This window comes from Tachyglossus aculeatus, chromosome 4, assembly GCF_015852505.1.
Source record: "Tachyglossus aculeatus isolate mTacAcu1 chromosome 4, mTacAcu1.pri, whole genome shotgun sequence".
Lineage (NCBI taxonomy): Eukaryota > Metazoa > Chordata > Mammalia > Monotremata > Tachyglossidae > Tachyglossus > Tachyglossus aculeatus.
In genome coordinates this window covers 128,439,503-128,466,176 of record NC_052069.1, presented here as the reverse complement: position 1 = coordinate 128,466,176, position 26,674 = coordinate 128,439,503, and the positions used below count along the sequence as shown (strand labels likewise).

General features: G+C 56.5%; 2 protein-coding genes and 1 long non-coding RNA gene across 3 annotated transcripts in view; 2 read left to right on the top strand and 1 right to left on the bottom strand.

The window, feature by feature from the left end:
- Positions 1-6,912, bottom strand: part of LOC119927044 — a 37,583-nt gene extending 30,671 nt beyond the window's left edge. The window contains exon 1 of the long non-coding RNA XR_005450386.1: positions 6,747-6,912. This is a non-coding gene — a long non-coding RNA (uncharacterized LOC119927044). The remainder of the gene's footprint in view (positions 1-6,746) is intronic.
- Positions 6,913-7,327: 415 nt separating this feature from the next.
- VPS16 (VPS16 core subunit of CORVET and HOPS complexes) lies at positions 7,328-22,043 on the top strand. Its single transcript, XM_038745581.1, has 24 exons — positions 7,328-7,473; positions 8,795-8,883; positions 9,843-9,940; positions 10,164-10,292; positions 10,901-11,045; positions 12,839-12,954; positions 13,195-13,317; positions 14,572-14,627; positions 14,866-14,955; positions 15,146-15,240; positions 15,327-15,403; positions 15,813-15,944; positions 16,045-16,172; positions 16,312-16,347; positions 16,850-16,958; positions 17,122-17,256; positions 17,398-17,506; positions 18,131-18,228; positions 18,339-18,449; positions 18,903-18,980; positions 19,250-19,419; positions 20,166-20,262; positions 21,255-21,358; positions 21,721-22,043. The coding sequence occupies exons 1-24, from the start codon at positions 7,421-7,423 to the stop codon at positions 21,851-21,853; spliced, it is 2,511 nt and encodes an 836-aa protein (XP_038601509.1). The 5' UTR covers positions 7,328-7,420; the 3' UTR covers positions 21,854-22,043.
- Positions 22,044-25,248: 3,205 nt separating this feature from the next.
- The window catches only part of PTPRA (protein tyrosine phosphatase receptor type A), a 91,845-nt gene continuing 90,419 nt past the window's right edge, over positions 25,249-26,674 (top strand). Inside the window, exon 1 of the mRNA XM_038744667.1 lies at positions 25,249-25,321. The gene's annotated coding sequence lies outside the window, so the exon portion shown is untranslated. The remainder of the gene's footprint in view (positions 25,322-26,674) is intronic.

The window sequence follows — 26,674 nt, the reverse complement described above, 5'->3', positions numbered from 1 at the left end:
CATCTGTAAAATGGGGATTAAACACCCCAGGTGAGACATGAACTGTGTCCGACCTGATTATCTTGTCTCTACCCAAGCATTCAGTACAGTGACTGGCACATAACCTGGCTCCTTCTCTTACCTGTAACTTCACTGTGGACGGGGAATGTGTCTGCCAAATGTGTTGTATTATACTCTCCCTATTGCTTAATACAGACCTCTGCATGCCCTCCCTCCTTAAGTCCGACAAACAGTGACTCTCCCCCACTTCAAAACCTTAAATTGAGGGCCCATCTCCTCCAAGAGGCCTTCCCTGACTAAGTACCACTTTCCTCTTCTTCCACTCCCTTCTGCGTTGCCCTAATTTGCTCCTTTTGTTCATCTCCCACTCCCAGCCCCACACCATTTATGCACATATCTGTCATGTATTTTTTTATATTAATGTGTCTCCCCACCCCCAGACTGTAAGCTCGCTTTGGGCAGGGAATTTGTCTGTTTATTGTTGTATTGTACCCTTCCAAGCGCTCAGTACAGTATTCTGCACACAGTAAGGGCTCAATAAATATGACTGAATGAATGAATGAACAAATACCAGAAAAAATCATATAATCATAAAAAATACCACGAAAAATGTCATTAAAAAATCACAAATCTCTGGAGAAGCAGCATGGTGTAGTGGATAGATCACGGAGCTGGGAATCAGAAGGTCAGGGGTTCTAATCCCAGCTCCGCCACTTGTCTGCTGTGTGACCTTGGGCAAGTCACGTCACTTCTCTGGGCCTCACTTACCACATCTGTAAAATGGGGATTAAAACTCTGTGCCTCATGTATGATGGAAACTGTGTCCAAACTGATTAGCTGGTACCTACCCAGCACTTACTATAGTGCTTGGTACGTAATAAGCTGTTAATAAATACCATCAAAAAAAGAACAGCAGATTGATTACATTTTTTGAGAGCAAAAACTTTGACAGTTCTTTCTTCCTCGGATCCTGAGATACTGAACTTCTACCCATAGATGGGGCTACTGTTTGCAAGTAGAGGTGATGATTTTTGTAAAAATCCGTTCTCATATGCTAAGAAGTGGAAATTAGGCATCACTGAAAAAAATCATACCTTGAATCAAACTTTGGCTCATTTATTATGCCCCTTAATTTCAGCAGTAAGGCCAAGGTATCATACCAGATTCTCCCTGGAGTCAATTTATCCTGCTGAGCTTGGTGCTTAGGTGTTCCTTTCTGTGTCTGAGCCAATGGGACAGACTCACACTCCCCTTCTCCACCTCCTCTACCCCCTCCAAGACACAGGACTCACTGCAGAGCCCTCCTCTGGGTAGGAGGCAGCAGAATCTGAGTCTAATGGAAGCGATGTGTCACTGGACCTTCTCCACCAGTCCTGACTGAAACCGTTCTGGAGTTGAGGATCCTGGCCTTAAAATACACATGCAGATTGGTGAGCCTGAAGGGCCGGGTTCCCCCATCCTTCCCTCTGCAATCCGCCTCTATGGCCAAACCCTTCAGGCTCCAGCAGACTCACTTATCTCATAGCTGGAGAGAGAGGAGTAGGAGATGTCACACAACCTAGGTGTTTGTTTTTGTTTTTTTTTGCAGGCTCCATTTTCCCTCTCCCCTACAAAACACTGAACCTATCATCAGGAGAGATGAGGTGTAAATCAATCAATCAATCTGCACACAGTAAGTGCTCAATAAATACGATTGATTGATTGATTGATTACTGTGTGCAGAGCACTGTACTAAGCGCTTGGGAAGTACAAGTTGGCAAGACAGAGCACCCCCACTAAGCTGACTGCAACACACTGTCCTATTGATACTTAGTGGTCCCCTCCTCAGAACTTTAGCTCTGTTACTCCAGGCAGGCCTCACTCCCCAGAGACTGCAGGTCCAGCCCAACTGCACAAGTCAACTTCTAGTACCAAGCCTCATTGTTCTGCTCCTCCCAAACTACACCCCTGCTGACTTGGACTCAGATTGGAGTCCGCAAGGCTCTGCTTCTTGCAGATGATAATAATAATACTAATAGTGGTATTTTGTTAAGCGTTTACTATGTGCCAGGCGCTGTATTAAACGCTGGGGTAGATATGAGCAAATCGGGTCGGACACAGTCCCCGTCCCCTGTGGTACTCACAGTCTCAATCCCCATTTTACAGATGAGGGAACGGAGGCACAGAGAAGTGAAGTGACTTGCCCAAGGTCACAAAGCAGGCAAGTGGTGGAGCGGGATTAGAACACATGACCTTCTGACTCCCAGGCCTGCGCTCTATCCACTACACCATGCTGCTTCTCTAAGCAGATGAAGGAAATGGAGAGGACAGACTGATGTCACCCTGTCCTGCTCCTGACACTAGACCTCCAAAAGCCACCACTGTCAGACACAGAAGGGTCCCTTCTGCAGAGCCCGAGGTTGTGCAGTACCATGGACACAGGGAGATTTGACCCGTCTACAGAATTAAGGGCCCCAGGTCTACTTGGTCTTGCAGTCGAGTCCAGGGGTTTGCACAGCTCTGCTTCTCAGAGAAGAACGGCATGGACCTTTTGATGCTACCCTTGTCATACTTCTGACACTAGGCCCTCCAGAGTCCACCACCAGCAGGCCCCGACCAGTCCCTTCTCTGGGAGCTGAGGGTGTGCAGGGAGAGACTTTGCTAACAGCTAACAACTGACAGCTGTGAGGTTATCTGGGGGTCCAATTTTAAGTGTGGGAGTGTGTATCAGTCAACCTGTTGGTTTTTTGCCTGTACACCCATTCTTCCTGGGGAAGCCAGTGTTGGAGGGATTGTGGGGGAAGTGCAAGAAAGGAGAACCTGTATTGTCTGCAGATCTCTTCTTCTCTTTCTCTTCTTTCTCCTCTTCCTCCTCCTCCTTCTTCTCTTCCTCCTTCTTCTCCTCCTCCTTCTTCTTCTTCTCAGCTTGGAGATGACTGGTTTGCCTGGATGACTAAGCAGAGAGCTTCACTCATGGCATCTCCATGATCTGAAGCCCTGATGTCATGTCATGAAGCCACTGGATGCAGGAAGGAATTAGTGATCCTGGGTCTTCTCAGTCCCACAGTCACATCAAATAAAGGCAGTAACCTGCTCAGAGCCCTGGGTTCTTTTTTCCAGATCCAGCCTCTCTGCATGGAGCAACCACCCCTACCTAACTCTTCTCCCCAACACAATGAACCCCAATCTTCATGTGAATGCACACACATACAAAAAAAAAACAAACCCTTCCCTTTGGTGTGGCAGCATGGCTCCATCTCTCCATGGGGACAGGGGTCACTCTTACTCCCCAGATCTGAACATGTGACCAGTGGCTTCACCAAATGACATCAGGGCTTCAGATCATGGAGATGCCATGAGTGAAGCTCTCTGCTTAGTCATCCAGGCAAACCAGTCATCTCCAAGCTGAGAAGAAGAAGAAGGAGGAGGAGAAGAAGGAGGAAGAGAAGAAGGAGGAGGAGGAAGAGGAGAAAGAAGAGGAAGAGAAGAAGAGATCTGCAGACAATACAGGTTCTCCTTTCTTGCACTTTCCCCCCCAATCCCTCCAACACTGGCTTCCCCAGGAAGAATGGGTGTACAGGCAAAAAACCAACAGGTTGACTGATACACACTCCCACACTTAAAATTGGACCCCCAGATAACCTCACAGCTGTCAGTACTCCTGAGGCCCGAGATACCCAGCAAGGCTGCAGACTGGACAGGAATCTGTTTCCCATACAATGCCTGCCTTCACTGCTGTCTGCATTCCCCAACCATACCCCCTGCTGACTGCCTCATCCTAAATCCCCCATGGTTCTGCCTCTCAGAAAGAGGGATGGGGTGGACACAGTCACAGTCCCTACTTACTCCTGACACTGCACCTCCCCGTTTCCCCCAATCCTTCCCAAAAGAAAACCACTATCTGCCATGGAAAGGTCTCTTCTCCAGTCATTCATTCATTCAATTGTATTTATTGAGTGCTTACTATGTGCAGAGCACTGTGCTAAGCGCTTGGGAAGTACAGGTTGGCAACATATAGAGATGGTCCCTACCCAACAGTGGGCTCACAGTCAGTCAGTCAATCGTATGTATTGAGTGCATAGTTTGGGCAGGGTACTATACTACGCACTGGGGAGAGTACAAAACAACAATAAACAGATGTGTTCCCTCCCCACAGTGAGCTTACAGTCTATAGGGGGAAACAGACATTAATATAAATCAATAGATTATAGATATGTACATAAGTGATATGGGGTTGGGAGGGGAGATGAATAAAGGGGGCAAGTCAGGGCAACGCAGAAGAGAGTGGGAGAAGAGGAAAGGAGTTGTTAGTCACGGAAGGCCTCTTGGAAGGGACGTGACTTCAATAAGGCTGTGAAGAAGGGGAGAGTAATTGTCGGTCAGATATGAGGAGGGAGGGCGTTACAGGCCAGAGGCGGGACGTGGGCGAAGGTCTGTTGGTGAGATGGATGAGATCAAGGCACCATGAGAAGGTTAGCATTATAGGAGCAAAGTGTGCGGGCTGGGTTGTAGTAGGAGAGTAGCGAGGTGAGGTAGGAGGGGGCGAGCTGATTGAGTGCTTGAAAGCCAATGTAGGAGGTTTTGCTCAATGCAGAGGTGGATGGGCAACCACTGGAGTTTTTTGAGGAGTGGGGAAACATGTCCTGAACATTTTTTGTTGAAAAATGTTTCAGGCAGCAGAGTTGAAATATGGACTGGAGTGGGGAGAGAACAGGAGGCTGGGAGGTCAGCAAAGAGGCTGATGCAGCAATCCAGACAGGATAGGATGAGTGATTATATTAATGTAGAAGCAGTTTGGATGGAGAGGAAAAGATGGATTTTAGCTATGTTGTGAAAGTGGGACCAACAGCATTTAGTGATGGATTGAATCTGTGGGTTGAATGAGAGAAAGGAGTCATCAAGGATAGTACGACGGTTAAGGGTTTATGAGACAAGAAGGATGGTGGTTCCATCTACAGTGACAGGAAAGTCTGAGGGAGGAAAGGGCCTGGGTGAGGAGACAAGGAGCACTGTTTTGGACATGTTAAGCTTGAGGTGACAGGAGGGCATCCAAGAAGGAAGGAGGAAATGTGAGACTGCAGAGAGGGAGAGAGATCTGGGCTGGAGATGAAGATTTGGGTATCAATTATACAGAGGGGGTAGTTGAAGCCACGGGAATGAATAAGTTCTCCAAAGGACTGAGTATAGATGGAGAACAGAAGAGGACCAAGAACTGACCCTTGAGGAACCCCTAAAGTTAGGGGATGGGAGGGGAGGAGGAGACCGCGAAGAAGACTGAGAATGAATGGCCAGAGAGATAAGAGGAGAACCAGGAGAGGACAGAGTCAGTGAAGCCAAAGTTGGATAACGTTTCCAGGAGCAGTGTTGAAGGCAGTTGAGAGACTGAGGAAGATTAGGATGGAGTAGAGGCCGTAGGATTTGGCAAGAAGGAGATCGTTGGTGACCTTTGAGAGGGCGGTGTCTGTGGAGTGAAGGGGACGGGAGCCAGATTGGAGGGGGTCAAGGAGAGAATTCAAGGAGAGGAAATTGTAGACAGAGAATATGTCGGCTTATTGTTGTATCGTACTCTTCCAGCGTCACAGCACTTATGTACACATCTGTAACATCAATTTATATTAATGGCTATCTCCCCCTAGAGACTGTATACTCCCTGTGGTCAGAGAATGGGTCTACCAACTCTGTTCTACTGGCCTCTCCCAAGCACTTAGTTCAGTGCTCTGCATACAGTAAGTGTTCAATAATTATGATTGATTGAAGAAATGCCACAGGTGGATTGATTGAGGAGAGCAGGATGAGGTTGAGGTGAACAGGCTTAGATTTGGGGATCGGGCAGTAGTGTCGACAGTGGCCCACAGCTAGGCCCGGGTCAGCCTCTGTGCTGCTACTGGCACTCAGGCTCTCTGTAGGGTCAATCAATCAAAAAATCAAGCAATGGCATTTATTGAGCAGTTATTATGTGTAGATGTGTAGAGCACTGTACTAAGCACTTGGGAGAGCACAATACAACAGAGTTGGCAGGCGCATTTCCCTGTCCACAGCGAGCTTGCTGTCTAGAGGGGGAGACAGACGTGAACGTTAATGAGAAGCGGCATGGCCTAAATGGCAAGAGCCTGGGCTTGGGAGTCAGAGGTCATGGGTTCTAATCCCGACTCTGCCACTTGTCTGCTGTGTGACCTCGGGCAAATCACTTCACTGGTCTGTGCCTCAGTTCCCTCAACAGTAAAATGCGTATTAAGACTGTGAGCCCCATGAGGGGCGGGAACTGGGTCCAACCTAGCTTGTATTTACCCCGGGGCTTAGTTCAGTGTCTGGCACATGGGAAGCGCTTCACTGACACCGTAAAAAAAATTTCATAACAACAATTTAAAGATAGATTCATAAGTGCAAGGGGGTTCCGGAGGGACACATATCAAGAGGAAAGCAACGGCAGGTAAAATGAGGCGAGCGGTCTGGGGGCAGGTTCTGGGGAGCACTGGTGGGAAGCATCGGTAGGGAGCACCTGTAGGGAGGTCGGGGGAGCGGGTCGGTCAGTCATACCCTGGTCCAGGGGCAGAGAGCTGGCTCCAGTGACTTCTGGGCAGCATGAAGCCACGGCTTCGGCTAGAAGGTTTACTACTCTAACAGCTGGCTTCTCTACCAATTCCCGGGTAGAAGGCTGACTCTGTGTGATCATGACAGAGCCTTTCAGCCCTGACTCCTAGAAAACTAGAGTTTTGAATATATAGCCCCTCCCGCTGTCCCAGAATGTAACAAAGCAAATACTTTACCTGCACGTTCGTAATGAACAGCGCACGGCGGAGCATCAGGGGGCCGCGCTTGGGCCGCGCTTCCCCCTCCGGGAGGTTTGCTAGTGTGGAGAGTTACTTCTGTCAGGCTCACGACCCTAATCGTGGGATCTGGGGTCACGATCCTGCCCGGCGGGCACGGAGGAGAGAACACGCCCACGGTGGTGCCAGAGGCCCCTCTGAGTGGGCCCAGACACTCCAAGTGGGTCCAGAAGCTTCTCCCGGCGGGCCCGGGACCCCACCTAGGGGGCCCAGACACCGCGGGGGCGGGCAGGGAGTCCCTCCTTATGGGCACACTGCGCCACCTGCTGGGCACAGAGTCCGGCCCGGCCCGGCCCGGCCCGGCGGGCACGGTGCGTCGCTGCACGAACGGCCGCCAGAGGGCGGGCGCAGGGCTAGGCCTGCGGCTAAGATGGCGGCGCCGGACGCTCCGCCCTCCCCTCCTCCCCCCTCCGCCCCTCCTCCCCCCTCCGCCCCTCCTCCCCCCTCCGCCCCTCCTCCCCCCTCCGCCCCTCCTCCCCTCCGCCGTGACGTCATCGGGGGGCCGGAGCGGAAGTGTCCGGCGGAGGCGGCAGAGGAGGCCGCGGTCCTCCGTTCTTTCTGTTCCCTTCCTTATCTTTCCTCCCTTCCCAAGGCATCTCCCCGCCGCCGCCGCCATGGACTGTTACACGGCCAACTGGAACCCGCTCGGCGAGGCGGCTTTCTACCGGTGAGCGGTGCCGGCCGCGCCCGCCGGCCCCCGACGACTCTTCCCCCTCTCCCCCTTCTCAGCCTCCCCTCTCTCTCCCCCCTTCTCAGCCTCCCCTCTCTCTCCCCCTCCTCAGTCTCCCCTCTCTCCCCCCCAGTCTCCGCTCTCTCCCCCTCTTCAGTCTCCCCATTCTCCCCCTCCCCAGTCTCCCCTCTCTGCCCCGTTTTCCCCCTCCCCCCAGCCTCCCCTCTCTCCCCCCTCCTCAGTCTCCCCCTTCCCCCCCTCAGACTCCCCCCCTCAGCCTCCCCCCTCCTCAGCCTCCCCTCTCTCTTCCTCCTCAGTCTCCCCTCTCTCCCCGTCCTCAGTCTCCCCTCTCTCCCCCTCCTCAGCCTCCCCTCTCCATTCCCCTCCTCCCCTGGTGGTCTCTGACCTCCCCCCCCACAACCTCCCACTTCTTTCCTGTCTCTGTAACCGCAGCCTCCTGGGGTTCTTGTGTGTGTTCCCCCCACCCGTGCTCCTTCTTCCTGGGTTCCCCTTTCCTCTCCACCCACCACCGCCACAGGCCTCCCCCTGCCAGCTCCTGCAGGATTTGAGTGCCTACTCTGTGCCCTGAGCTGGGCTCTATGGGCATACCTAAAGAAGAAACAAGCCAGGCTAATGGGGAGGACAGCCCCAAATATTCGAACTGGCTAGTGTATTACTAGCGGTGAGGGGTGTTAACACTTACTCTGTGCCAAGCACTGAGGGTAGATACAATGTCATCAAATCATTCATAGTCCCTGTACCACACAAGGCCCACAGTCTAAGATAGGCGGGAGAATGGGAAGCAGCGTGGCTTAGTGGCTAGAGCCCTGGCTTGGGAGTCAGAAGACCAGGGTTCTAATCCCTGCCCTCCTGCTAATCTGCTCTGAGATGTTGGGCAAGTCGCTTCATTTCTCTGTAAAATGGGGCTAAAGACTGGGAGCCTTATGTGGGACAGGGACTGTGTCCAACCATTTACTTTGTATTTCATTCAGTCGTATTTATTGAGCGCTTACTGTGTGCAGAGCATTGTACTAAGCGCTTCAACTGCAGCATTTATTTAGTAGAGGGCCTGGCACAGGGGATGCGCTTTATAAATACCATTAAAAAAAGGGCCCTGGGACTCCCAGGCCCGTGCTCTGTCCACCAGGACACACTGCTTCTTGATCACTGCTGTGGCTCCACCTACTTGGGCATTCCTCACCTGTCCCTCTCTAGTTCTCTCCCACACCATTCCTGTGACTTTGGAAGTACCCCCCTTAGCCCCATCCCAGCTCTTGGTTCTAAGCTTCCCAACCCTAATCCCCCGCCACTTCGGCAGGAAGTCCGAGCTGTACAGCATGGACTGGAACCTGACGGAGGAGCTGCGGGACTGTCTGATGGCCGCCGCGCCCTATGGAGGTCCCATAGGTATGCCAGCCCCCCTCCCCACATTCCCCTAGCCTCCCTCTAGCCCCACCGGTTGGGGCAGGGCCCCGGGACCCTTTTGGTTGTCCAAGTTGCTCCCACTTCCATCAAGCCATCAGTGGCATTTATTGGGATCTTACTGTGTGCAGAGCACTGGACAGAGCGCTTGGGAGCAGAGAATACAAGAGAGCTGATAGACATGTTCCTATATACCCTTAGCTGGACCTTTCAGGCGGGGGGCAGGGCAGGGAAGCAGTGGGTTCAGAGAGTCCAGGGACCACAGGGAGTGGTCCAGGGAGGGGGAAACTGAAACCTCAAAGCAGGGAGGCACCTAGGCCATCCTCCCCTGAGATAAAGGTGGAGCTAAGACTGACCTCAAGTGGCCTGAATCCCAGTGGCCACTCTGCCTTAGCCCTGGTTCCCCAGCTCTTCCCATCCTGTTCATTCAATCGTATTTATTGATCGCTTACTGTGTGCAGAGCACTGTACTAAGCGCTTGGGAGAGGACAATACAACAATAAACAGGTACATTCCCTGCACACAGAAGCTTACAGTTTGAAAGCTGCTGAGGCATGTGGATGTCAGGAAAGGGCAGGAAAGGGATCGGAGTGCCCAGATATGCAGGAGGAGAGCAGCCCCATAAACAGGTTTTCCCCAACCCCCAACCCCATGCCTTCCAATGAGAAGCAGCATGGAGTAGTGGGCTAGTGGCTAGAGCCCCGGCCTGGGAGTCAGAAGGCCCTGGATTCTCATCCCTGCTCTGCCACGTGTATGCTGTGTGACCTTGGGCAAGTCACTTCACTTCTCTGGGCCTCAGTGACCTCATCTGGAAAATGGGGATTGAGGCTGTGAGCTCCATGTAGGACAAGGCCATGTCCAACCTGATTTGCTAGTATCCACCCCAGCGCTTAGTACAGTGCTTGGCACACAGTAAGCACTTTGCAAACATTCATTCATTTCAGCGCTGCTAAGGAACCCGTGGAGGAAAGAGAAGTCCCCCAGCGGGAGGCCTGTGTTGGAGACGTATTCAGCATCCGGAGTAGCACTGGCCAGTATGGTGGTGAGCCACCCCCTCCCTCTCCACCTCAGGGTGCCGCCCATGGTTTTGGGGTGGAGGTTTGGCGGGGAAGCTGTTGTTCTGAGCAGTTTAGGATCCGGGTTGGCTGACAGTCTGTCGTTCAATGGTATTGAGGGCTTACTGTGTGCAGAGCACTGTACTGAGCATTTGGGAGAGGACGGAGGCTGATGGTTTCTTCTCCCCCTACCCACCTCCATGGTCGCAGTGGAAGAGTGGTCAGGTGGCCCAGCTGGGCTGGACAGCCAGCGAGGAGCTGCTGTGCGTGCAGGAGGACGGCTCCGTGCTCGTCTACGACCTCTTCTGTGACTTCAAACGGCATCTCAGCCTAGGCAATGTGAGGGCGCAGGGGTGGCGAGGGTGGGGTGGGGGGCAGCCCCGGGCACCATGAGCAGCCCTAGGGGGAGCAGGACTGGGGGGGACGGAAACACCTCTGCCTGGGCACCGAGCAGGGACCCAAAGGTCCTGCAGAGCTGCGGCTGATGCCATCCTTCCAACTGGACCTCCATCTGCCCTATCTCGCTGCCGACCCCTCACCCACGTCCTCCCTCTGGCCTGGAATGCCCTCCCTCCTCAAATCCGACAATGACTCTCCCCGCTGTCAAAGCCTTAGTGAAGGCATGACTAAGCCCCACCTCTCCTCTTCTCCCACTCCCTTCTTTGTCACCCTAGTTTGCTCCCTGTATTCATTCCCCCCTCCCAGCCCCACAGCACTTAGGTTCATAGCGGTCATTTGTTTCTCTATATTAATGTCTGTCTCCCTCTCTAGACTTTAAGCTCATAGTGGGCAGGTAATGTGGTTATTGTTGGATTGTCCTCTCCCAAGCACTTAGTCCAGTGCCATACTAACAGCGCTCAATAAATGCAATTGACTGACGGACCCCCGTGACACGCCCTCCCTCCCTCCATCCGTCGGTCGGTCCATCCGTCCGTCCCTGCCCTCAGGAGGTCCTGCAGAACCGGGTGTTGGAGGCCCGTGTGTTCCACACCGAGTTCGGGTCCGGGATCGCCGTCCTCACGGGAGCCCACCGCTTCACGCTGACTGCCAACGTGGACCACCTCACACTCCGCAGGATGCCTGACGTCCCAGGTTTCTTTCTCTCCTCTCTCCCACCACTCCCCAACTGCCAGATGGGGAGTGGAGCTGCCGAGGGCAGACAGGGTCTGCTCCCCTCTTTCAGATCAGTGTGGCCTAGTGGATAAGAGCACAGTCTTGAGAGTCAGAAGGGCCTGGGTTCTCATCCTGGCTGTGACACCTGTCTGCTGTGTGACCTTGGGCAAGTCTCTCCACTTCTCTGGGCCTCAGTGACCTCATCTGGAAAATGGGGATTATGAGGGTGAGCCCCATGTGGGACAGGGATTGGGTCCAACCTGACTACCTTGTATCTCCCCCAGCGCTTAGTACAGTACTTGGCACACAGTAAGGGCTTAACAAGGACTATTATTATTATTACTAATAATAATCATCATCATTTCGGGGACAGAGGCCTCCATCCCTAGCGTGCCAACTGCACTCTTTCCCTTGGCATTTCTTCCTTTTCTTCCCATCCAACCGTCACGCAGCTGGTCAGCCTCCTCCCCACAGACCCCCGTCAGAGGGTGGGAGGCAGGCTGCCTGCCCCCCACCTGGCCCACCACCCCATCCTGGACGGTCACTCTCTCTGCACTCTCCCCTTGTCTGTAGGACCACGTTCCACCTCTCCTCCTACCTGCACTGCTCTCTGGCAGTGTCATTCATTCATTTATCGGTTGCTTACTGTGTGCAGAGCACCGGACTAAGCACTTGGGGGAGGACAGCACGACAATACAGTGGACGCATCCCCTGCCCACAATGAGCTTACAGTCTAGAGGGGGAGACGGAAGTTAAAGGAAATATAAATAAGTAAATTACAGCATCCTGGATTGGACCAAAGGATTCTGACCCACAGTGGACTCAGCACCCTGAGGGTCTGGGGTCTGGGGTCTGGGCTGAGGCCGGAGGGGGAGCGGTGGTCCAGCCCCTGCCTCCAGGAAGGCCACCTGGCTTGGCTCTCTGCAATGCACTGTTGACTCCCATTCAGTCTCTTACCCCTCCCCTACTCCCCCCAGACCCTTCTTTGACCTCTGGGCAACAAGCTTGTCTTCACCCCCCATACCCAGGCCCTAAATGGGTTTGCTGCCATCCTGTCGGACGCTACCCAGCCTCGGTCCGGTTGAGTTTCACCCTGGTTTTCTCTCAGTTGCTGGGCCATTTTGGCCCTCCAATGTGTGCTGGCAGCATGCTGCATGGTGCCCCTGGTGAGAAGGCCAGTAAACTGAGCCCTTCATTCTGGGCAGTGGAAGTTACTGCGGTACTTGTTAAGTGCTTACTAGGTGCCAGGCACTAAGCACTGGGGAAGATACAAGCTAATAATAATAGTAATTATGGTATTTGTTAAGTGCTTTCTATGTGCCAGGCACTGTTCTAAGCACTGGGGTAGACGCAAGATAATAGGGTTGGGCACAGTCCATGTCTCATACGGAGTTCACAGTCTTAATCCCCATTTTACAGATGAGGGAACTGAGGCCCAGAGAAGTGAAGTGACTTCCCCAAGGTCACACAGCAGACAAGTGGCAGAGCTGAGATTAGAACCTATGACCTTCTGACTCCCAGGCCTGGGCTCTATCGACTAGGCCATGTTGCTTCTCAGGTTGGACGCAGACCCTGTCCCATGTGGGGCTCACAATCTTCATCCCCATTTCCCAGTGAGGGACCTGAGACACAGTTGAAGTGACCCAAGGGCACATAGCGGAGAGGTGGCGGAGCCAGGATGAGAAGCCAGGTCCCTCGGGCTCCCAGACCTGTACTCCACCCACTAAGCTGCACCGCTTCTTCTCCAACATCTTCTCCCCGGTCTCCCCAAGGGCTTCAGCAGTCACCGACCTGCTGGACCGTGTTGTCTCAGGACCGACTGACCCTAGTTCTGCTGGCCACGGGGACGGACCTCTTCCTCCTGGACAACACAGTCTGCTCTCCGGTGGTGAGTGACCAAGGTGTGGCGGGGACTCCCCTTGCTCACTGTCATATTTACTGTGTGCAGAGCATTGTACTAAGCATTAGGGGGAGGACATTAGAACAAAATAATAGACATATTCCCTGCCCATAACAAGCTTACCGTCTAGAGGATGGAGCTTATGGTTTAGAGGAGGAGTTTAGGGGACAAGAGGATGGCGTAAGTCGCCTCTCCCCTGCCCTCTGATGACTTCCTTCCCTCCCCCAGACTCCAGCCGGTCTGGCCCCGGGGGCCGGCAGCGTCCTGCAGATGGCCGTCTCCTTCAATTACCGCTACCTGGCACTGTTCACGGACTCCGGCCTCATTTGGATGGGCACAGCCTCGCTCAAGGTCAGCTGGCGCCTCATGCCTCCTCTGGTCCTCATGCTGCTCTCACCATTGCAGCACGCGTGGGGAAGGAGAGAAAGCCTGGGGTCTGTCCTGGAGGGGGGTTGGGGGGGCATTATCTGGATGCTGGGTTTTAATCGAGGGCTTTCTGGGGACACAGCGGGATGCTAAGCACTTGGGAGAGCAGCGGTGATGGAGTTTCTCATCAAAGGATAGTCGTCTCTCTCTCTTGAGAGTTATGGACCAAGAACTATGAAGGAGTTGCCTTCAGTCAGTCGTTTTTATTGAGCGCTTACTGCGTGCAGAACACTGTATTAAGTGTTTGGGAGAGGGCAATATGAGTTGGTAGACATATTACCTACTCACAATGAGCTTGCAATCTAGAGGGGAAGAGAGACATTAATATAGAGAAATCAGTGACAGATAGGGACATAAGTGCTGTGGGGCTGGGAGGGGAGATGAATAAAGGGAGCCAGTCAGGGCGACACAGAAAGGAGTGGGAGAAAAGGAATAAAGGGCTTAGTCAGGAAAGGCCTCTGGGAGATGTGCCTTCAGTAAGGCTTTGAAGGAGGGGAGAGTGATCATCTGTCAGCTATGAGGAGGAAGGGTGTTCCAGGCCAGCAGCAGGACGTGAATGATAGGTCGGCAGTGAGGTAGACGGGCTCAAGGTATGGCGTCACGGAGTCAATGTCAATGGTGTTTATCGAGGTCTTCCTTGGGGCACAGTGGGATACCAAGCACCTGGGAGATAGGTGGTGATGGAGTTTCTCGTCAAAGAATGGTTGTCCCTCTTCCCTGAGAGTTCAGGACCAATAACCCAGATGAAGGAATTGTTTCTAGGGCTGTTGGGTCACATGGTGCCATTTGGCCTCTCTCGCCAGTCAAGTCCCCACAGGGGCAAGGTGGGCAGTGAGCGGGTAGGTGGGCAGGAGCAGAGTGGGCCCTGGCCACCTCACGGAGCACCCCAGGTGGTCCTTCGATCAATGAATAGGATCGAATGAATGCATGCCCATAGTAAGACGCAACAAATCAATGCCACTGATGGATCAATTGACTTTAGACTGTTCCTCTAGATTGTAAGCGTGCTGTGAACAGGGAACATATCTGCTAATTCTGTAATATCGTGCTCTCCCAAGCACTTAGCACAGTGCTTTGCATATAGTAAGCACCCAATCAAGACCATTGATCAATTGAGGGAACTCCCTCCTGTCCCAGTGAGCTTCTGCCCATCCCCTGTGCCCTCACTGTGCCTTCCAGGAAAAACTGTGTGAATTCAACTGCAGCATCCGAACCCCTCCAAAGCAGATGTCCTGGTGAGTGAGAGACAGGCAGAGAAAGAGAAACAGACCGAGACAGAGAGAAAGAGAGAATGTGCGTGTATGTACACGTGCATTTGTGTGTTGGGCATGGGGCGGGGGTAGCTGGGCAGAGGGGAGAGGAGGTGGCTGGGGTGTGGGCTGAGGGGCTGATGACGTCGTGTGCGGTGGGCTCCGGAAAAGGGGCGGGAAGGGGGTGGTGAAGGGCAGTGGGGCTGGGGTCTGTGTCCGGCAGGTGCTGCCGTCCACGCAGTCAACAGCGCGCGGTGGTCCTGGCCTGGGAGCGGCGCCTCATGGTGGCCGGGGACGCGCCTGAGTCCATTCAGTATCCTCGGCCTGAGGGGGGCCTGGGGACTGTCTGGTATGGTTAGGGGGAGGAGGGCAGGAGCAGCCTGTATCCTGGCTTGGAGGAGAGGGGGACACCATGGGTGAGGGGGGTGGCCTCAGGAGGGCGGGGTTGGGGGGGGTTAGTGTGAGGGACGCCCCCATCATGTGTGGAGCCTTAACTGAGGCAGATTCGTCCTGGACGAGGACTCCTACCTGGTGCCTGAGCTGGACGGGGTCCGTATTCTGGCCCGGACCCATCACGAGTTCCTGCAGGAGGTCCCTGGTGCGGGCCTACTGGTGGGCGGGGCGGGGGCCTCCTCGAAGGGGCCGCCCTTCACTCACATCCCACCCCTGTCACCTCCTTCCCAGCGGCCAGTGAGGAAATCTTCAAGATTGCCTCTATGGCCCCCGGTGCCCTCCTCCTAGAAGCCCAGAGGGAGTACGAGGTGAGGCGCCCTGACCTGGCTGGGCTGGGCCGAGCCAGGCCTTCTCCCCGGGTTTTCCCCCCCACAACTCTCTCCCCTCACCCCACTCTCCCATCTTCCCTCCCCCCTGTTCTCCATCCTCCTTCCCCCTCATTCTCCATCTTCCCACCCCCGCTCTCTATCTCCTCTCCCTCCTTCTCTTCGTCCACCTTTCCCCCCATTCTCCGTCCTCCCACCGCCCCCATTCTCTCCCCACTCCCTCTCCTGCCAACCTCCCTCCTGTCCCTCCTCCCCCCAACTGCTCATCCTTCCATCCGGCAGTCAGCCCACACTCCTCCCCCGGACCCACACTGCCCCAGGAGCGAGGGCGGGGGTTCCAGGGCGGAGGAGGGTCCGACGGGCCATGCCACCCGCCCCCTCCCATGCGCAGAAGGAGAGCCAGAAGGCAGACGAGTACCTGCGAGAGATTCGGGAGCAGGACCTGCTGGCCGACGCCGTGGAGCAGTGCATCCAGGCGGCAGCCTGTGAGCAAGAGCCCGCTATCCAAAAGAGCCTGCTCAGGGTCAGTCCGGGGGGGCGGGGGGGCATGCTGGGCTCGAGGGGGAGAGAGGGGGCCAGGAAAGAGCTGGGGCGCCCTCACCCGCTACCCATGTGCCCGGCAGGCGGCCTCCTTCGGGAAGTGCTTCATCGACAAGTTCCCTCCCGAGGGCTTTGTGCGGACCTGCCGGGACCTACGGGTGCTCAACGCTGTGAGGGACTACCAGATCGGCATCCCCCTCAGCTACGCCCAGTATCCCCTGATCCGGTGTCCGGTGTGCCCTGCCCAGCCGTGCCCGGTGTCCCCCCTGGGGGAGGGGAAGGGATGGGGGTCCAGTCCCCGGCTGGGTGGCGTGGGCTGCATGAGGTGGTTTCCTTGACCTGCACCCCAGGTACAAACAGCTCACCATTGAGGTCCTGCTGGACAGGTAGGAATGGGGTCGGAGGGGCGCGGGTGGGACGCTCGGATCCCAACCTGTCTGCCATAACGGCATTCCCCCAGTCCCCATCATGACCTCTCCCCTATGCCCCATCAAGGCATCCCCTTACCCCCACATCATGGTGTCTCCTTGTCCCTCAACATGCACAGCACCCACATCACACTTGCCCCCGAACACCCCCATCACGGCATCCTCCTGTACCCCATCACGGCGCCCCTCAATCCCCATCATGCCCTTCCCCCCAAGTTATGCCATCCTTCTTGCCCCCCAATCATGGCATTCCCCCCCACGCCCCCATCATGGAGTCGCCCTGTTCCCCCATCAGGCCCGGCCCCCTGCCCCCCATCACACCTTGTCTCCCATTATGCCCGGTCCTCGAGAACATCCATCCCCTGGCTCCCCATCACGGCGTCCCCCCGCTTCCCCCATCACGGCCCCCCTCCTTTCCCCCCACCACCCCCTCTGCACCATTGTTGTCCCCCGCCCCCAGGCTGGTGCTACGACGTCTGTACCCGCTGGCCATCCGCATTTGCGAGTACCTGCGTCTTCCCGAGTGTCAGGGTGCCAGCCGGGTGCTAGCTCACTGGGCCTGCTACAAGGTGGGATCCTGGGGCCGAGGCCGGGTGTGCCCGGGGAGGGGCTTCTAGCTGGGATCTGGCCGGGGTCAGGGTTGCAGTGGCCATGAGGTTGGGGCAGGGCCCGCTGGGGGTCGGGATGAGTGAGTGGACCCGCCCCCCAACTCCCCCTCTCCCCCGGCCCCAGGTGCAGCAGAAGGACAAGTCCGACGAGGAGGTGGCTCGGGCCATCAATCAGAAGTTGGGGGACACCCCAGGCATCTCCTATTCGGAGATCGCCGCCCGCGCGTGCCACTGCGGCCGCTCGGAGCTGGCCATCAAGGTGCGGGGCTCGGGCCGTGGGTCTGGGTCTCTGGGTCTGAGGTAGAAGGTGCCCCCTGCCCCTATCCCCCTGATGCCCACCCCCCACCCTGATGTCCCCTTTCCCCGCGGCCGCTCCCCCCACCCTCCATCCCCTCCCCAGCTCCTGGAGTACGAGCCGCGCTCCGGGGAGCAGGTCCCGTTGCTGCTCAGCATGAAGAGAAGCAAACTGGCCCTGAGCAAAGCGCTAGAGAGCGGGGACAGCGATCTGGGTGAGGAAGGGATCGAGGGGCAGTCACGTGGGCCAGGCCCCGAAACCACCCCCTGACCCCAGGGCGGGGGCGGTGCCAGGAAGGACCCCAGACATCCTCCCCCTTCCCCATGGGTAGAGCCCGGGCCTGGGAGTCAGAAGGTCAAATGTTCTTATTCTAGCTCCACTACTTGTCTGTGGTGTGACCTTGGTCAGTAACATCCCTTCTGGGCTTCAGTTACCTCATCTGGAAAATGGGAATTGAGAATATGAGCCCCATGAGGGACAGGGACTGGGTCCACCCTGATTTGCACATATCCATCCCAGCGCTTAGTACAGTGCCTGGCACAGAGTAAGTGCTTAACAGATATTGTCATCATTATTATCATTATTACGCCCCCTCACCCCCAGCCTGCCTTTCTTGACCTGCTGTGTCACCTTGGGCAAGTCATTGAGCTCCCTCATCTGTTAAATGGGGGTTAAGACTGTGAGCCCCACATGGGACATGGACTGTGTGCAACCTGGGAAACTTGTATCTACCCTGGCACTTAGAACAGTGCTTGGCACAGAGTAAGCGCTTGCCAAGTCCTATCGTTATTATCATCATTATTATTATTACTACTGACTTTCTTCCTCACCGTGGCAGTGTTCACTGTGGTGCTGCACCTCAAGAACGAGCTGAACCGTGGGGACTTCTTCATGACACTGCGCAGCCAGCCGGCCGCCCTCAGCCTCTATCGCCAGGTGAGGCGGGGGGAATCCATGGCTATGGGGGGAGCGGGCCCAGGGGCCAGCTGAGGTGTGACCACCCCATTCCCGGACCCTTCCTTGGACCCACCCCCACCCCCACCTAGTTCTGCAAGCACCAGGAGCTGGAAACCCTGCGTGACCTGTACAACCAGGACGACAACCACCAGGAGCTCGGGGACTTCCATGTCCGTGACAGCTACTCTGGCAGTGACAAGGTGCAGGGGGCGCCCAGCCAGAAGGGGGTCTCCCTCACTTGCCCCCCACCTTCCCCTCCCATTTCCTCCCCGTGTTCCCCTCCCGTTTCCTCACATCTCCTTCTGTTTCCTCACATCTTCCCTTCCTTTATCGTCTGTCATCCCCTCCCGTTTTCTCACATCTTCCCCTCCTCTATCTTCCGTCTTCCCCTCCCATTTCCTCTGTCTTCCCCTCCAGATTCCTCCCCATCTTCCCCTCCCGTTTCCTCACGTCTTCCCCTCCCGTTTCCCCGCCCTGAGTCTTCCGGCCCCATCCCTGTGATCGAGTGGCTGGGGCAGATATCCAGTAGTCGGTTGTCCCAGCCAACTGGGGTCAGGCTCTGAGGAGCAAACCCCTGTCCCCATCCCCTGACCTCCCAAGCTTACCCAGCCCACTCCGACCCCCCCGGCTGACCCAGGCCATCCATGTTGCAGCGGATTGAGGGGCGCGTGGCAGCTCTGCAGGCGGCAGCAGATGAGTTCTCCAAGGCCAGGAATGAGTTTGCAGCCAAGGTTTGGCCCTAGAGGGGCTTCCCCATCCTGCTCGTCTCCCCCATTCCCTCTCCCACCTGCTCCCTCAGTGCTGCCCACTTACTGGGACCAGGGGGATTCCTCCCAGGCAAGTGGGGTTGGGGAAGACGGGCCCCACCTCTGTGTCCAGAGTCCTGGACCCGGTTCCACTCTTCCCCCGATGTCAGCCTGCCCCCCCGGGCCCCACCCAGCCCCCGGGCCCACTCTGCGCCCCCCCCGCCCCGCTCCACCGGGTGTCCCACCTGCGGCAGGCTACAGAGGAACAGATGAAGCTGCTGCGCCTGCAACGCCGCCTGGAGGAGGAGGTGGGGGAACGCTTCCTGGACCTGTCGCTTCACGACACCGTGTCGGCCCTCATCCTGGCCGGGAGCCACAAGCGCGCAGAGCAACTTGCCCGTGACTTCCGCATCCCAGACAAGAGGTGGGATGTGACAGCGGGTGGGGGGACCACCGACACCTGGGCCTCAAGGCTCTCCCTCACCTTCCCTTCCTCTCCCTACCCCCAAGCTCTTCTGCCCTCCCGCTAACATACTCTTCCCCTGACCCCCCTTTTTTTAATGGTATTTGTTAAGCGCCTATCATGCGCCAGTGACTGTACTAAGTGCTGGGGTAGCATATAGTAATTTTGGTATTTGTTAAACCCTTACTATGTGCCAGGCTGTACCATAATTCTGAATTATTATTATTACTATTATCTACCCCAGTGCTTAGTACAGTACAGTACTTACTAGGTACTAAGCACTGGGGTAGATAATAGTAGTAAATAATGATTCAGAATTATGGTACTTGTTAAGCTTTACTATGTGCCACACACGGTTCTAAGCTCTTGGGTAGATACAAGCTAATTAATTCATTCGGTTATATTAAGCGCTTACTGTGAGCAGAACACTGTACTAAGCACTTGGGCAAGTACAATACAACAATAAAGAGTGACAATCCCTGCCCACAACGAGCTCACAGTCTAGAGGTGCGGAGACAGACATCAATACAAATAAAGTTACAGATACATTGATAAGTGCTGTGGGGCTGGAGGGGGGGGCCGAGCGCAGAGTCTTCTGGCTGCCAGACCCTGGCTCTATCCACTAGGCCACGCTGCTTCCACCTCCCTTCCCTTTGCTCTGCTCTCTTCCCTCCCACCAGCAATTCACCCCTTGTCTGCCCCTGCAGGTTCTGGTGGCTGAAGCTCACAGCCCTGGCCCAACGAGAAGATTGGGAAGAGTTGGAAAAGTTCTCCAAAAGCAAGAAATCCCCCATCGGCTATCTGGTGAGGGGGATGAGGGTAGGGGACCAAGGGAGGAATGAAGCCAGTGCCCCCAACGCTCCCTTGGGACCCCACTTCTAAACGCCTGGTCTGTCCTCCTGGGTGGCAGGGGTAGTGGGCAAGGGTAGCAAGGAGGGAGAAATGGGAGGTAACTGGTGGTTGTTTGTTTTTTAAATGGTATTTGATAAGCATTTACTATGTTCCAGACACTGTATTCATTTATCCAGTCATATTTATTGAGCGCTTACTGTGTGCAGATCACTGTACTAAGCGCTTGAGAGAGTACAATAGAACAATAAACAGACACATTCCCTGCCCACAACAAGCTTACATTCTAGATTTGGGGCTGATATATTGTATCCACCCTAGCACTTAGTACAGTGCCAGGCACATAGTAAGCACTTAACAAATATCATTAGTAGTAGTAGTAGTAGTAGTAGTAGTAATGGTAGTATTAATATAAATCAATTAGTTGTGTACATAAGTGCTATGGTGCTGGAAGAGGGGAACGAACAACACAAGCAGGTCAGGGTGACACAAGAAAGTGGGAGAAGAGGAAAGGAGGGCTTAGGGAAGGCCACTTGGAGGAGATGGCCCTTCAATAGGGCTTTGAGTGGGGCGGAGGGGGCAGGGAGTAATTACTAATTCTATTGTACACTAGGGTAGGTACAAGCAAATCAGGTTGGACATAGTCCTGTCAGTCAAGGCAATTGTATTTAGTGAGCACGCATTGTGGGCAGAGCACTGTATTAAGTGCTTGGTCAGTCGCCCCTGGGGCTCACAGTCTTCATCCCCATATTACGGATAAGGTAACTGAGGCCCAGAAAAGTGAAGTGATTTACCTAGAGTCACCCAGCAGACAAGAGGCGGAGCCAGGATTAGAACCCAATTCCTTCTGATTCCCAAGCCCGGGATCTATCCACTAGGCCACACTGCTTCCCAGCTGTTCCTAGATGGGAATGATTTCCCCCCACCCGACTTTTCCCTGTCCTTAGCCCTTTGTGGAAATCTGCATGAAGCACCACAACAAGTTTGAGGCCAAGAAGTTCGCTTTGCGTGTGAGTCCGGAGCAGAAGGTCAAGGCGTCCATCCTCATTGGGTATGGCGGGGAGTGGGCGGGCGGTGCCCTGGGCCACGGTTGGGTTTGGGGCAGGGGGCGAGTGGGGGCGAGGCATGCAAAGTCAAGGCCACTTGTTGAGATCAGCCATGAGTGCAGGTGTGTGTGTGTGTGTACGTCTGTCCAGGCTGACTTCCTGATTTAGGGCAGGAAGCTAGGCATTGGGCTACTCTACCATTGGAATGTCCCCCTTACTCATCCACGGCGGGGGGGGAGGGGGGTGATGTGCACATGTGCGTGTGTCCAGGCTGACTCCCTGATCAGGGCAGGAAGTTGGGCCTTGGGCTGCCCTGCCATTGGAACATCCCCCTTTCTCGCACCCTCCCTCTCCCGGCCGTGCCCAGGGACCTGGAACAAGCTGCAGAGGTGGCCCTGGAACACCGCAACGAGGCCGAGCTCAGCCTGGTCCTCTCCCGCTGCGACCCTGCCTTAGCTGAGCGGATTCAGCGGGCGCGGGCCCAGGCCCAGAAGAAATGAAGCCCAAGGCCGGCCGCTGGGCTGGGGTCCTCTCCCCCACCCCCCCAGGGTCTCTTCTTCCCCAGTCAGCCCTGGGACTCCCTCAAGGGGAACTGTGGGTTGTGCCCCTCCCCAGCTCTCTCCAGCCCAAGGACAGAGTGTGAATGGGGTTGGCTAGGAGCTCTTGTAAATAAAGTTTGGATGCTCCGTCCTCTGGCCTCTTTCAGGTGCTGGTCTGGGCGGGCAGCTGGCCCCCAAACCCCTCCTCTTGGGACCAAGATGCCCCACACCAGCCCTGCCCGCTGGGTCTAGCTCTGGTCGGAGAAGCCCCCACCCTGTGGCAGATGACTCCCACCCACTGCTGCAGCCTGGAACCCATGGGCAGCCATGTGGTGTGGAGGGGGGAGCACGGGGCCTAGCCTTGCCCTCTCTCCGCTGGGGCACGGGAAAACCCGCCCTATCACTTCCTCCCCGCCCGGGCTGCTTTTCCTGGGGCGGGCATGAGGTGTCGAGGCTGGCTGTGCCCTTTATTCCTGCCATCCTCCAGTGATCTGCGGAGGATCCTACCGCTTTGTAAGTGTGGGTGGGTGTGAGTAGATGGGGGTGCGGGGTGGGGGGCAGACTTCGCCTATCCCCAATCAGTAGCATTTACTGAGCCTTTACTGTATGCAGAGCATGGTACTGAGCACTCAGAAGGGTACCCTATAACAGAAATTGTGTGCCTTCCTTGCCTACAACCAGCTTTACAGTCTAGAGTGGGAGACAGACTGATATAAAGAAAGAAATGATAGAAATGGGTATGTGCGGTGGGGCTGGGAGAGGAGATGAAGAAAGGGAGCAAGTCAGGGCAACACAGAAGGGAGTAAAAGAAGAGGAAAGGAGGGCTTAGTCAGGGAAGGCCTCTTAGAGGAGATGTGCCTTCATTAAGGCTTTGAAGGGGGGAGAATCATTGTCAGAGTTGAGGAGGGAGGGCGTTCCGGGCCAGATGAAGGATGTGGGTGAGAGATCGGCAGCAAAAAGGTTGGCCTTAGAGAAGCCAAGGGTGCGGGCTGGGTTGGAGTAGGAGAGTAGCAACATGAGGTAGGAGGGGGCAAGGGGATTGACTGATTTGGAGCTGATGGTGAGTTTTTGATGTGGAGGTGAATGGGCGATCAGTGGAGGTTCTTAGCACAGTGCTCTGCACACAGTAAGCGCTCAATAAATATGATGAGTGAGAGAGAGAGGAATGAGGAAATGTGTCCTAAGTGTTTCTGTATTAAAAAAATGATTTGGGCAGCAGAGTGTAGTATGGCCTGCAGTCCATTTGCACTTCCTAAGCTCTCAGTACGGTGCTCTGCACACTGTAAGCGCTCAATAAATATGATTGAATGAATGAATGTAGAGGGGAGAGATGGGAGATGAGGGAAGCAGCATGGCCTAGTGGAAAGAGCCTGGGTCTGGGAGTCAGAGGACTTGGGGTCTATTCCCGGCTCCATGACATACCTGCTGTATGGCCTTGGGCAAGTCACTTGGCTTCTCTGTGCCTCAGTCCTCTCATCTGCATAGTGGGGATTCAATACCTGAGCTCCTTCCTACTGAGCCCCACGTGGGACCTGGCTATCTTGTATTTAACCCCAGCGCTTAGTACAGTGCTTGGCACATAGTAAGCCCTTTACAAGTGTCACCATTATTATTAATAGGAGGCTTATGTGTTTGTCGAGCCGGGATAGGAAGAGCTTTTGGACCGTGACGGTGGCGAAGGGGTTGGTGACGAAGGGGCGAATCCTCTCCTTCTGCCCCTGTCCCCCAATCAGGGTCCAAGACCGACTCCTCTATCAATCCATTGATCGATCAATCATATTTACTGAATCCTTGATGGGTGCAGAACATTGTACTAAGTGCTTGGGAGAATACAGTGTAACAGGGTTGGGAGACACAGTCCCTGCTCACAATGCGCTGACAGTCTAGAAGGGGAGGGATGGGGAGGATAGGCCTGGAGGCAGGGAATGGATGAAGTGCCCTCTGCCAGCCTGTCTGTAGTTAGACCTACTCTAATAATAATAATAATGTCATTTATTAAGTGTTTGCTATGTGCAAAGCACTGTTCTCTGCAAATACTCTGATATTTGATTAAAGCATCAACCCCCCACCCCATCCTCACCTTCATTCGTATTTATTGAGCACTTACTGTGTGCAAAGCACTGTACTTAAGCGGTTGGGAACAGTACCGTGACATCTTGCTTAATGGGGAAGCAGCGTGGCCTAGTGAAAAGAGCACGGGGCCTGGGAGTCAGACAACCTGTTTTCTAACCCCGGCTCTGCCACTTGTCAGCTGGGGGTCATTGGGCAAATCACTTCGCTTCTCTAACCCCTCCTTTCGTCTTCTCCCACTCCCTTCTGTGTCGCCCTGACTGGCTGCCTTTATTCATCCCTCCCTTCCCAGCCCCACAGCACCTGTCACTTGCTGATTTCTCTTAATGCCTGTCTCCCCCCACTGGACTGTAAGCTCTTTGTGGGCGGGGGATGCGTCTGTTTATTGTTGTAGCGTCCTCTCCCACGGGCGTCGTACAGTGCTCTGCACACGGTAAGCACTCGATAAATACAACCGAATGGGTGAATGAATGCACAAACCTCGGTTCCCTCGTCCGCGCGTTCCGCGTCCTTCCTCCTGAGCCCGTGAGCCCCGTGTGGGACCGGGTGATCTAACTTGCAACCCCGAGCCCAAGCGCCCGGTCCAGAGCTCTGCACACGGTAAGCGCTCGATAAATACGGTTGAGTGAATGGAAGGAGCCCCGGCGCTTAGTCTAGTGCTTGGCCCCTAAGAAGCGCTCACCAACCGGCGAGCCCAGCGATGATGACGACGATGATGATGATTACGGTTACCGAGATTGTCTGCATTAATCCGGTGGCGTCCCAAGCGCTCCGTCGAGCGGTTTGGGGGCGGTGAGCGAGCGAGCGAGCGAGCGAGCGGTCGATCGAAGCGTCGGAATGGAAGCCTGGGGGCGGAGGATTTTCGGGGCCCGGCGTTGGGGCAGGGCGCCCCCTGGCGGGCCCGCGGGCGCGGCGCAGGCCGGGGGGCGGGGCCGGGGGGCGGGGCCGGGGGCGGCGGCCAATGGGAGTGCGTCCGCCAGCGGGCCAATGGGCATCGGCGGCTCGGCGCGAGCGGCGGAGGGGAGCCAGGCGGGCCCGGGAGCCGCGCGACGCGCTGACAGGAAAGCGGCCCCGGCAGCCCGGTCCGCCCGGTCCGCCCGACCCGCCCGACCGACCCTCCCCGGCCGTCCGCCGCCCCGCCCCGCCCCGCTCCTCGGCCGCCCCCGCCGGCGGGGGTCCCCGGCTCCCCCTCGGCCGGCCCGGCCCCCGGGGCCCCAGCATGGCCGCCAGGCCCGGGCGGCGGGTCCGGGCGGCGCGGGCGGGGCGGCGGCCCTGAGGAGCGGGAGGGCGGCCGGGCCGGGCCGGGACAGGCCGGGACCGCCGCAACGACACCGGCCCCACCCCTGGGCCCCCGGCACGGTCAGTGACGACGGACGGCCCGCGCGCCGCGGGGGCGGGGAGGGGGATGACGGGGAACGGAGGAAGGGGCCGGGCCGGAGAAATGGGGACGAGGGAGTCCAGGGTGGTGAGGGAGGGGGTCCAGGCGGGAGGCGGGGGAGGCGAGGAGGGAGGGGTCCGGGCTAGCGGGGGGGGGGGGGGGCGGCCGAGGAGGAGCAGTGAGGAGGCTGCCCGCCCGGCCGTCCCGCCCGGGGTCGGAGCGGGGTGAGGAGGGGTCCTGGCGGCGGCTGGCACGTGGCTGTAGCCGGACAGAGCCGGGGGCACCGCTCCCTGCCGGAGGACCCCGTTTCCCTGGCCGCCGCGCGGAGCCGAGCGGAGCGGACCCTGGGCGTGTTTCCAATTAGGGGGGGAGGGAGGAGGGGGAGGGGGCCCGGGCCCCGGCCCGGCCGCCCCCATCTGGGGATGAGCCGGATGGGGCGGGGGGGCGCGGGCTGCACCTGGAACTGGGCCGAAGGAGAAGACGGCGGAGCGGCCGGGCTCCCCCCCTCGCCCTGCCCTGCCCGGCCTCCTCTCCCTCCCCCCTCCTTCTCCACTCCCGTGTTGACAGTCAACTTGGTAGAGACACCCAGAGCGAGCGTCCGCCCGCCGGGGTGCCCGGGGACGGAACTGGCACGGCCAGGCCCTTGGCAGGGGGGCGGGGGGTTGGTGGCTCTGCTCAGCCCTGGGCCGTCCGTCCCGGCCCCCCGACCCCCCGGCCCCCCGGCCCCCCGGCCCCCGCTCCCGGGGCGGGGGAAGCAGATGACTGCAGGGATGCGAACGCCCCCCGCGGCGCCCGTCGTCGTCGTCGTCCGAGCCCGATGGGAAGAGGGGGCGGGCCACCCGGCCCCCTGGAAATGCGAAGGGTCACTGGGGGGATTTTCTGGAAGGGGCCGGTCCTCCGCCATTCGCAGCTCGCACACACGCAAGGAGAAGGAGGGGGAGGGAAAATAAAAAAAAAAAAGAAACCCAAACTTCTTTTCTGAGAAAGGAACAATTGTGTTCCTTTAGTCAGATCCTGCAGGACTGCGTGGCGGCTAAAAACCGCGCAGGAGTCATGAAAGGGGCTAATCCTCGGGCCCGCTCGGCCGGGGAAGCCCCCAGCCCGCCCTTCCCCCGTCGCTTTCCATCGGGAATCGGGCTGGAACTTGGCACGGGATGGTATTGCCTTTCCCCCCGCCCTCCGCTCCCGGGCACGTCGGGGAAGGAGGGACTTCAGGCCCCTCGGGGGCAGCTTCCTCGGGAGGACAAGGGAGCGGCACCTCGGTTTGCCCCGTGACAGAAGTCCGCTTTATCGGATTGGAAGTCAAGCAAGCGGGGTTTCCGGATTCATTTGGC

Coding starts and splice junctions, on each gene's coding strand:
- VPS16 (XM_038745581.1), top strand. CDS start 7,421: ATGGACTGTTACACGGCCAACTGGAACCCGCTCGGCGAGGCGGCTTTC. Junction 15,404..15,812: donor AAGCCCAGAGGGAGTACGAG/GTGAGGCGCCCT, acceptor TCCCATGCGCAG/AAGGAGAGCCAGAAGGCAGA. Junction 16,173..16,311: donor ATCCCCCTCAGCTACGCCCA/GTATCCCCTGAT, acceptor CCTGCACCCCAG/GTACAAACAGCTCACCATTG.